Consider the following 12235-nt stretch of genomic DNA (forward strand, 5'->3'; position numbering starts at 1 on the left):
TCAAGGCACTTTACAGGGTAAGGTCAAGACCTTACTTTGTTACAGAGAAAAACCCAACAGTTCCCACAACGAGCAAGCGCTTGGCGACAGGGGGGAGGAAAAACTCCCTTTTAACAGGAAGAAACCTCCAACAGAACTGGGCTCAGGGTGGGGGGGTCTGCCTCGACCGGTTGGGTTTAGGAGGAGATAGAAAGAGGGGGAGGGGGAGGAGAGGGGAGAGAAGAGAGAGAGACCAGGAACAGCTGTGTCGGTAATGGCGTTATTAATAATAAAGACAGGTAATAGTAATAGTAAAGATGAGTAGTGGTGGATCTGGATCCTGCTGCTCCCGAGGCAGAGATACCTGCAGAATGAGGACAGAGAGAGGGAGAGAGAGGAGAAGCACAAAACTACGGGAGAGAAAAAAAAAAAACAAAGTTAATGGCATGAAGTCATTGAGAGAGAGCGGGGGAGAGAGACAGAAATAGGGAGAGAGCGCCCAGTGAATCATGGGAATCCCCCAGCAGTTTAGCTCTATAGCAGCATAGCTAAGGGATGGGTCAGGACATACCCGAGCCAGCCCTAACTATAAGCTTTACTAAACAAGACAGTTTTAAGCCTGATCTTAAAGGTAGAGAGGGTGTCTGCCTCCCGAACCCACACTGGGAGCTGGTTCCACAGGAGAGGAGCCTGATAGCTGAAGGCTCTGCCCCCCATTCTACTCTTACAAACTCTGGGAACCACAAGTTGACCTGCATTTAGAGAGCGAAGTGTCCTATTGGGAAAATAGGGAACTATAAGCTCTCCAAGGTACGATGGTGCCTGACCATTAATGGCTTTGTAGGTGAGGAGGAGGATTTTAAATTCGATTCTGGATTTTACAGGGAGCCAATGCAGAGAGGCTAACACAGGAGAGATGTGATCTCGTTTCCTAGTTCCTGTCAGTACTCGTGCTGCCGCATTCTGGATCAATTGGAGGCTTTTTACTGAATTTTTGGGACATCCTGACAATAAAGAGTTACAGTAGTCCAGTCTTGAGGTAACAAATGCATGAACTAGTTTTTCAGCATCCTTTAGACATAGAATGGGTCTGATTTTAGCAATATTGCGCAGGTGGAAGAAGGCTGTCCTAGAGACTTGCTTTATATGTGAAGTAAAGGACAAGTCCTGGTCAAAAATGACACCAAGGTTTCTGACTGTAGCACTGGAGGCCAAGGTGATGTCATCCAGAGTCAGTATATTATCACATAGTGTATCTCTGAGGTGTTTTGGGCCAATTACAATAACTTCAGTTTTGTCTGAATTTAAGAGTAAGAAATTACTGGTCATCCAGATTTTTATGTCCTTAAGACTCACCTGAAGCTTGGCTACCTGGTTAGTCTCACCTGGCTTCATGGATAAGTACAGCTGGGTGTCATCTGCGTAACAATGGAAATTCATCTGGTGCCTCCTAATAATGTTTCCCAGAGGAAGCATATATAGACTGAAGAGCATTGGTCCTAGCACAGAACCTTGTGGAACTCCATGACTGACTTCTGTGATGATAGAGGAGTCATTGTTAACATGAACAAACTGGAGTCTATCTGACAGATATGACTTAAACCAGCTTAGTGCGGTTCCTTTGATGCCGACCATATGTTCTAGTCTCTGTAATAAAATCTTATGATCGATGGTGTCAAATGCGGCACTAAGATCTAGTAGGACAAGTATAGAGACAAGTCCATTGTCTGAGGCTATGAGGAGATCATTGGTAACCTTAACCAGAGCTGTTATTAATGACATATAATAAAAAAAACTGTATAAAGTACTGTATAAAGAACTGTATAAAGTGACCACCTAAACTAACTGTTTCCCTGTTTCCAGTCTTTAGGCTAACCTAAGTTAACTGTTTCCCTGTTCTTAAGGCTAACCTGAGCTAACTGTCCCCCTCTGTTACCAGTCTTTATGCTAACCTAAGACAGCTTCATATCAGGTTGCAATGAAATGTTCTATGTAATTAAAATGACCTTGACTTATTGCTACTAATATTAGTATTACTACTTGACAATAGTGCTATAGCAATACTACTAGTAGTACTATAGTACTACTTTAGCACTGTGTGCTGCTGCAAGCTGAGGTCAAACAGTTTCTATTACGTCAGCAAAACAACCTCCATCATCCTGTTTGAGAGAGTGTGTGTATGTGTGTGTGCGCATGTGTGTGTGAATGAGGTAAAGAGCTGTGTGTCGCTGTGGGAACGCTTCTGCAGGAATCCAGCACAGCAGTTGCCATAGAAACTGTGTCTCCATAGTTGTAACAGTGTGTGTGTGTCTTGCAGTATTTTATTTTTGTCATCAACAGTCTAACTCATAATAATAATAATAATGATAATAATTATAACCTTGTGATGTAACAAGGTGTGCAACATGTTGACATGTTTATTTGTGAACATGAACATGTGAAATAAGACACTGGGTATGATATGACATTTAAACATGAAGCCATCAGCGACCCAGACCAGACTACATCCTGTATTATTTACTCTATATTTTACTTTTGAATCACTTTCTTCTTATTGATCAGTGACCAAAGGACATGAGGTGAAACATGTTACAATCAAACAGTGTCATTAGTGATTATCATGTTTGGTCACTCTCAAACAGAACTACATTAGACAGATAAGTGTCAGTTCTGTGTTTTGGCGGGTGGTGAACAAAATAAAGAGTCTGCTGAGATGTGACAAGCAGAGGGCGCTGACCAACAGAGTACTCAGGAAAGTACTCCATTCAAATTTTACTGAAGTGAAAGTACAGAAGTAGAAACAATACAGAGTACTGGTGAATTAGTTTTATTATTTATTATAGGATCATTACTACTGACATTAATTATAATTAGGGCTGTTGGCATTAACACATTAATCATGATGAGATTAAGGACTGAGCATTATGCATTTATTTATTTTTTGTTTTTTTAAAAAATCATTTTAATTGTGTGCTGCCAAAGAGTCTTTATTTTACACTGTCACTGGTGCTGTTAACAAAGATTCTAGAGCACTGTGTTCTGGAACCTTTGTCTGCTACTATTTTGACCCTTTGACCTCTTACCTGTTGTCAAGCTATCACAGACACTTCCTACAAAGATTTTACATGGAAGAGCAAGATACTTCATGGCAGGTCATGTCTATGGGGGACGGTTCCAGTCTGCATAAAGGGGCGTGTCGCGAGACCTAAAGTGTTTAAGTCCAATGCCTGAATTGTCGTTGGTGAAGATCGAATGAGTTGTAAAATAAAAACATAACTTGCCCACAGCTTGTCTATGGATCAATAAATAATCAGACATCTTCATAATTACACGTCACACATGCAGCTTCTAGTTCAGACCGAAGTTATGTGTTGTCAAGCAAGGGAAACAGTTCTGAGGGGCAAAATAATAGAATTTTAATCATGTGATAAAAGTAAAAATAATATAAAATAAGTGATACTAAATGGAGTAATTTCATTCACTTTAATCTTCAATAGGCTTCACATCTAATAACCATAGTGTTTTTTATTGCTGGTGATCTTGGTGCTTTCAGTGATCTTGGTGATCCTGGTGGTCTTGGTGTTCAGTGCTATGTGTTTTTCTGGACTGTTGGTCCAGTACAGGACCAGACCCCTCATAGTCACTGATTGTTAACAGTATTATTAGGGGGCGGGGGGGGGGACTGGTCGGTCCATGAATCTGCTCGGAGCGGCTCTGAGCTCAGACTGAGGGGGAAGAGAGGAGGAGGAGGAGAAACAGAAGGAGGAGGAGTGTCGCTGCAGAGGCTCCGTCAGTCGGTAAATAGTCGGTAACCTTCAGTAGCGGTCGGTAACGGACGGTCAGATGTTGAAGATGATGCTGTTTCTTCAGTTCGACGGTAAGAGAAGAAAAAGAAGCTCTGAATGTTTTCCTGTTTCTTCCTTCATCATCATCATCTTCACCTTCCTCAGCGCTCTACTGTCTGCAGCGACCTCATCATCCCTCCATCCTCATCATCAGCTGTTAACGGAGCGGGTTTTTGACGGGCTGTGTGTGTGAGATTCTCATCAGATTAACGCTGTAAAGTCACCAGATGTGAGGGTTTGATGATGATGATGATGATGATGCAGAAAAAACACACCGTTTCTCTCTCTCTCTCTCTCTCTCTCTCTCTCTCACACACACACACACACACACACACACACACACACACACACACACACACACACACACACACTGCTGCTGCCGTTAACTTCGCAACCAGTGTGTAAATATAGAAATCACTGCGTCAGAACGGCGGACTGACGTAGAGAGGCGGTACAAACCCGGTAAATCTCTGGGTCTGTGAGCTGCATTCCTACAGTCAGACACCTTCATCATCATCATCATCATACAGAGCAATACTGAGCAGAGTCTCCACCTGTGTGACAGATGACAACACTGACACGTGACCAGCAGGTGAATCAGGAAGTGTAAAAAAACTGGCAGGTAAAGAATTGATGACGTTTAATGTGCCAGACAACCTCTGTGTTCTCATTTAGACACGTTAGCAACTGGAAAAGCTTCACGAAATCAGGACTGGGGGATTTACTGACGGATTTGATGTCAGAGAATAAAAAGTGGGATGACCCTGATGAAGGCCACAAGGTCAAGTACAGTTCTTCTGTTTACTACAGGTGTTGCTGACCTTTGACCTCTGGACCTTCTCGTTTCTCCATGTACCTTGTTAGTGGGGTGAAGTTTTTCCTTATTCTAGTTCTACAGAGAATAAAACCTGAAAATGTCTCAAGCTGGTGTTAAACACCGACCTGATTCCAGTCATCAACCAGAGACTTCAGGATGAGGAACTCTATTAACATTAGGGTCATGATGATGTCATCAGGTGGTGGAGGGTTTAATGAGACACATTGCCTGGGTCCATTATGGGAAATGTAGGACCCAGTGTTTTTGCACTGAAAGTCAAATGATCTGGTTTTCTCTGTCTCACAACAACAACAACAACAACAACAACAACAACAACAATAACAACAACCAATAACAACAAACAGTGTTTATGACAAAGACAAACAACAACAGCTGGATGGAGAGACACGCTGCAGCCCTGAGGACTTTGTAGTTAGTTGTCGGTTGTTTTTGGTTATCACTTGTTCTGGTTAGTAGTGAGTTGTTTTTGTAGTCTGACTGTAGTTGTAGTTCATTCAGTGTTTAACAGGTTGAGTCTGTTACTGACGACTATAAAAACAGGTCCAGAGTCCAGCTGTTACTGTGTGTGTGTGTGTGTGTGTGTGTGTGTGTGTGTGTGTGTGTGTGTGTGTGTGTGTGAGAGTGTGTGTCCATCTGTTCACTCTCACACAGGACTCTGTCTGCCTTCATTCAGCAGGATAAACATATACAAGTACAGATACTGTGTTCTGTTTTCTCAGCTATAACAAATTTCAACGCCGTCATCTTTTTTATTTCGTGAAACAAATGGAAGAAACTCCAACGCAGGTTAGAACTGTCGCTGTAGTTTTAGTATCTATGATGGATCAATGTACAGGTGCACACACCTGTTGATGTTTCTCTTCAGCTGCTCTGTGGTCTCATTAACCTTCATCAGCATAACTTAATTTAGTCTCAATGTAAACACTGGGTGTGTCCACTGTGTCATGGACAAACATCACCTGTTTATCCTGTGAGTCATTTGTGATCTTAAGAATCTCCTGTTGTTTCTTTATCAGCATCTCAGCCAATCACGAACCAGCATATCTACCTGTTACATAATGATTGGCTATTAAAAGGTGAATTGACCTCATTGTGTTTCTTCTGCAGGTCTTGTGACTTCTTGTGGAGGATGGCTGGTCAGTGATAAGCTAGGTTGCAGTGGTCAGGAGGTCTGAGGTGAGACAAGGGATCATGGGAGATGGAGGACCCCTGCAGGCTGAGGGGAATGCCCTCCTCAAAGCAGTCTACCAGGGGAAGCTGAGGCTGACCCGCCTGCTGCTGGAGGGCGGCGCTTACATCAACGAGGGCAACGAGCGTGGGGAGACCCCTATTTCTGCCGCCTGCTTGGCAAACTACGACGACCCGCAGACACGGCAAAGGATGGTTCGGTACCTGCTGGAGAAAGGTGCTGATCCGAACATCCCTGATAAGAGCGGGAGGACAGCACTAATGCATGCCTGCGCTGAGCAGGCAGGGAAGGAGGTGGTATCACTACTGCTCGAGAACGGAGCTGATCCCAGCCTCAAAGACTATTCTGGTTCCTCTGCGCTCGTCCATGCTATTAACAAGGGAGACCGCGACACCCTACAGGTCCTGCTGGATGCCTGTAAAGCAAAAGGCAAGGAGGTGATCATAATCACCACTGATACGTCTCCATCAGGCACCAAGAAAACCAGACAGTACCTCAATTCTCCCCCCTCTCCAGGCATTGTGGACAAGCTGTCTCCGGCTTGCATGTCTCCCTCTGAGGTGGAGATTGGCACCTCCTCACCTGCAGGAGAAAAGAGCGACGAGGGGATATTCAGCTTTGCCCTCACCTCAGCTTTACCTTTACCTTCAGCTCGACCTCCAGGTGAGAAAAGACCACCACCTCGTAAGCTGCTGAAGAGGCTGAACTCGGAGCCCTGGGGGCTAGTGGCACCCTCTGTGCTGTGTGGGGTTCCTCAGGACCGTGTGGATGGCGGTCTGGAGGAAGAAGGCGGCTGTGATCTCAGCAGGATGATCACTGAGATTAATGGCTTGTCCATCACAGAACCGGTCAGACCTCTGCTGTCACGACGACACAGCATTGAGACCCATGACCCCTGTTCCCCCAAACTCATTGACAGGTCCTGCTCCGAGGACTGTGCAGCCCTCTCTGGCTCCTGGGCTGACAAAGTCCAACAGCACCAGATCCTTTACCGCAGGAACACAGCCCCGGAGTCCCAGGAGAATGCTGGAGGACCTGGGGCAGTTGCGGCCCGGACCTTGGCTCACCCTAAACTGACCCGGATGGAGCACTATGAGTCAGACACGCATCTCTGCCCAGAGTCCATCCCTGGATCTCCAGACTCTGGTCGGGTGTCTGTGGAGCGTAAGAGGTACAATGCCTCGCCTCTGTCCCTGGTCACAAGCTCCTCCAGGGAGTCTCTTGAGAACATCCCCAACTCTGTGTCTCCTATCACCATGCGCCGGCGTACCCCTGGGCTCCTGGAGCGCCGGGGCTCTGGAACACTCTTGCTGGATCACATTTCCCACACCAGGCCCGGCTTTCTGCCTCCACTCAACATCAACCCTCAGAGACCCATCCCCGACATCCGGGCCAATGGTAAGCCCACTTCCCCAGTCCACTCTGGACACAAGATCCTGGTTCCAGTGGCCCCGGCCTCGCCCAAACGGGGCCCGGATTTCAAGATGAAGAAGAAGCTGATGAGGAGACACTCGATGCAGACAGAGCAGATGAAACAGCTCTCCACCTTCCAGGAGATCCTGGCTGAAAAGGTCATTGAGTCCAATGGGGATTGATGACAGGAGGTGTTGGAGCAAGGCATGATGGGTAGTTGCAGAGACTTTTTACTATGAAGCTTCTCAGCACCTCACTGACGAACTCAGTGACACTTCCTGGTCTTTATGGAGGGCTGCACCTACAAGGATTTTATTAAACTGAAAGTAGTGTTCAGTCAGAATCAAGTTTAACTAGATTTATATTTGAGCCTCAATTTAAACAATAATCTCTTGTCCTGAGTTTAAGATTAGTTTGTTTTAATGGTTTAAAACAAGAATAAACTGTAGCAAACAGAAAGGACATCAAAATCAAAGGTAACTAGATCCTACCCTATCCTCCAGATGTTTGACAATCAAAACATATTTAACTAGGTCTAAGAGATGGGGTCCCATTACACCCATTTTAGCCATAGATTGGCTACCTGTTCATGTTGAATCTAAGATTTTATTGCGGATGTTTATGGCAGTGCCAAGCTAGCAAAACTGTTGATCTGAAGTTACTGTCAATCAAAAAAAAAAAAAAAAAAAAAAGCAAAAATTAAAAACTAATTTCCCAGCTCAGCAGCAGCTGCAGCCTCAGTGAACTTCAGTCACCTGCCTGTTTAAACCAGCTTAGTTTTAATTCTGGACAACGAAGATTAGGAGACGTGGTTGAAAGTTTTGAAGAAGCTTAAGTATGCACCTTGAGTTGAGATTAATTTGTTTTTAAACTGAAATCTTTGAAGACTTTAATATGTCAGGGGACAGAGACACCTGCTGAACAAAAACAACAAAGAAGAAAATGAAATGTGAATAAACAAAGATACAGACGAGCAACAAACAGGAATAAACTTTACAGCAGGTAGTTAAAAGTCTGGCAGCTCGACTAAAGAAGGACTAGTTTAAGGTTTCTTCAGAAAGGTTTGAATTTAATGATTTTATAAGTTTAATAAAGTTACAGTTACTAAACTCTAAAACGTGTCAGGTGTTGGTCAGATGAAACAAGCTGTAGGAAATGAAAGTGAGCACAATTTCTTGTTTCCTGACATTTAAACAAAAAATAAATCAAGAAAAAAATCAGTGGATTAACTGATTCTTTTGGGATGCAACATAATATACATGGTGTTAATTTACTCACTGTATCAGAAAACATGTCATTGTACCTGTTGTTATCACTTGAAAACTTTGTGAGAACAATAAGAGAAGTTTGTATTTGAACTTACGAAGGCAGGTTCCAGTGTCGGTGCAGCTCTCCTCAGTTTACAGTCCTGATGCTTCCTCCTCATTTATCCACTTCAATCAAAAACTGATGAAACTATAAAAATAATCAGACTTGTGTGATGTTTACAGATGCACTATTTGCACCGAGGTCGTGTCCATTTTCCTGCTGGTGACGGATGAAAACATGAACCTTCTCCTGAAGAATCTTTATTTCATGGTCTCATCTTTTCATTAATGAATTTAACCTATTTATTTCCATTACCTACTGCGCTGTACGTACTGTAATTATCTACACACCAGTCAATATGATAGTTGGTATTTCTGTGTAAATGAATTGTCTTTATTTTACAGTTCAGAGGGATGTTTGAACACTGAGGTGATATTTGATCTAATTTTAAAGTGAAATGAAGCCTGACGTTATTCCAAAGAAGTGTGTGGGCGATCTGAACCAAAACCTGCTGAGACTGTAAATACTGTAAAGATCCATCTGTGCAACAGCCTGTACTGTAACGTCATCCTCAAGCACTTAATCTAATTTGACAGGAGGGAGCACTGGAAGACGGCAAAGGAACAGTCCCACATTTTCTCTGTCGTCTCCAGAGTCAGAGGGAAAGTTGGATATCAGCTTCATTTCTGAGTCTGGTACAGAGACAGAAGCTGTTCACATCAGTCCTCAGACTGACACTGATGAAAACTAGACAATACAGCTGTTATTAGCAGATGAGCTAACAGAGCTAATGGCTTAACAGCAGGCTGTATCTGAGGTTTTACGTGTTTATTGGCTCGGAGCAGCTAATCAGATCGTATCTGTCTGTTCTCTGCTGGTTCAGTCAAATAAACACATCATCTCTGTGGTTGCAGTGGGCGGGGTCACCAGGTTGGACAGATTTCTACTTTTTCTGTAATTGGACAGGTTGCTTTCTGAATGTTAGCACAGTTTACACCAACAAGTTTGTTATGAGGTTTAACCTGTGAGGAGCAGCAGAGGGACAGGTGAATGTGACAGGTCTATACAGGTGAAGGTTGACATCTGTTCATGTAAGTGAAGACTTTTTGATGTTTATTGAGCATTATTCAAAAGACAAAAATATCGTACTGATATTTCAGATCATATTTCCTCCGTATGTGCATAGATGGACATAAACTCCTCTCTGAATGAAAATTAGACACTGGGCTCCTTTTATGCAACTGAGCGACTTTCTGTCAAACACTAAGAATGAGTTGAGAAAGTTGAACCATAAACCATGAACGCAGCAGCACAGACCTGTGAGTGCTTTGAGTCCTCAGACTCTGCAGAGGATGGATTCACAGAAATGTTAAAACGTTCCTTTAAATTTACATGAACTTTAATAACATGTCAGAAACTCCAGGACGGCTCCATGAGGGACTCCACGTGGTACTAGGAGACCAGAGGCTCCTGAAGATCTGTCAAAAATATGAAGTGAAGGTTTCACCCTCTGATGCTTTAAGTTGAACATTCAGTCAGAGGTTTGGGAATAATTTCATCCTGATAAAACTGAGCTCTGGTCCAGTTTCTGGTTCTGGATCAGACTGGTTTAAACTGGACAAGAGTCACACAGAGTGTTTTAAATTGGTGTGAAGTGGATCAGACTCAAGCTCAGACTGGTTTGATTGATTCACTCTGGTCCAGACTGGTTGAAACTGGACCTTGTTGTTGTTACTTGAAGTTTAAACTGAAATATTTTTGTAGCCTGTCAGCTGATAGAAACGTCTCTAATCAATCTGTGATATATTTTTCTTGTTAACTTTGATTGTAACTCAAACTGTTGAATAAAAGTATTTCATGTTCAACACCTGGAACAGCTGTAACTTCCATGTGTGGTGGGTGGTGGTGGTGGTGGGGGGGTTATGTTGTAGTCTGTGACAGGTGTTGACCTGTGTCCTCCTGACAGGTGAACCTGCAGACACAGCTCAGGCCTGAGAAACCTACTGTCCTCTGCTTCTTCAGGTTTTAAGATGATGAGATGTGGATTTCTCAAGAACAGGTAACAGGACAGTAAAGTATTAAACACTCAGTACAGGTGCAAATACAGCGTTATTTATTAGAAAGTGTTGATACCCACAGGAAACTTAAAGGGAAATATTTTACATGGTATTAATATTCAGTCACCATCATTGTAAAAAGCACAATATTATTAATACTTACTTAATTGCCCCCCACCCTGGACAGAAATCTGGCCAGGTGTCAGGTGTTTTTTTTTTGTTTGGTTGAAAACCCAGACATTTAGTTCACATGATGCACTGTCTCTGTCACATGACCCACTATGTAATTACTGACCTTCAGATCTGATCAAACAAACTGAACCAAAATTCAGACAAACTGAATTTATTGTAATTGGCCCAAAACACCTCAGAGGTACATGATCTGATAATATACTGATTCTGGATGACATCACCTTGGCCTCCAGTTCTACAGTCAGAAACCTTGGGGTCATTTTTTACCAGGACTTGTCCTTTACTTCACATATAAAGCAAGTCTCTAGGACAGCCTTCTTTCACCTGACCATTATTGTGAAAATCAGAAACTTCATGTCTCTAAAAGAAAGTGAAAAGCTAATTCATGCATGTTACTTCAAGATTAAAATTCTTTACTATCAGGATGTCCCAGTAACTCAGTAAAAAGTCTCACATCTCTCCTGTGTTAGCTTCTCTGCAGTGACTCCCTGCAAAATCCAGGATAGAATTTAAAATCCTCCTCCTCACCTACAAAGCCATTAATGGTCAGGCACCATCGTACCTTGGAGAGCTTATAGTTCCCTATTTTCCCAATAGAACACTTTGCTCTCTAAATGCAGGTCAACTTGTGGTTCCCAGAGTTAGTAAGAGTAGAATGGGGGGCAGAGCCTTCAGCTATCAGGCTCCTCTCCTGTGGAACCAGCTCCCAGTGTGGGTTCGGGAGGCAGACACCCTCTCTACCTTTAAGATCAGGCTTAAAACTGTCCTGTTTAGTAAAGCTTATAGTTAGGGCTGGATCAGGTGAGTCCTGAACCATCCCTTAGTTATGCTGCTATAGAGCTAGACTGCTGGGGAAGCTCCCATGATGCAGAGCTCTCTCTCTCAGACCTGCCACTAACAGTCACAGAGAACAAACAATCATCATGAGGACCTGAATTCAGGATCCAGATTCAGTCCACGGAAGTAACAAGTTCTCTGACGTGAGCCGCTTGAAAAACCTGATAACAATGTTAACACAGCTGATTGTCACAGCTGACTGTCACGGCAAAGGTGAACTGATGAATCAATGAAGAATCTGATTATTCCATTTTTTTTTTCAATGTTAGAGTAAAGATTAAAATCTTTACTAAAACATCAGACTGAGTCTTTGGGTTTGAGACAAAATGAGACGTTTGACATCATGCTGAGATGGACTTTATCCATTTTTCTGACTTTCAGAGACCAATCAATAACTCAATTAATCAAGAAACTAATTGGCAGATAAATAAATAATGACACCCGTTTAGTTGCATCTTTTTTTGCAAGTAAATGATATAACATCTATACAGCTCATGGAGATCTCAACCAACCAATCAATGCTCACTGTCAACACTTCACACTGAAATCCCTACAAAAGTGAGAAATGACAACTGAA

General features: G+C 43.0%; 1 protein-coding gene across 1 annotated transcript; it reads left to right on the forward strand.

Annotated features, from left to right (window-relative positions):
- Positions 1-3725: 3725 nt before the first annotated feature.
- LOC139612795 (ankyrin repeat domain-containing protein 34A) lies at positions 3726-10446 on the forward strand. Its single transcript, XM_071468799.1, has 2 exons — positions 3726-3856; positions 5770-10446. The coding sequence occupies exon 2, from the start codon at positions 5854-5856 to the stop codon at positions 7444-7446; it is 1593 nt and encodes a 530-aa protein (XP_071324900.1). The 5' UTR covers positions 3726-3856; positions 5770-5853; the 3' UTR covers positions 7447-10446.
- Positions 10447-12235: the final 1789 nt, after the last annotated feature.

This window comes from Trachinotus anak, unplaced genomic scaffold, assembly GCF_046630095.1.
Source record: "Trachinotus anak isolate AG129_WGS33_773 ecotype Australia unplaced genomic scaffold, CSIRO_AGI_Tana_v1 ptg000032l, whole genome shotgun sequence".
Taxonomy (NCBI): Eukaryota; Metazoa; Chordata; class Actinopteri; order Carangiformes; family Carangidae; genus Trachinotus; species Trachinotus anak.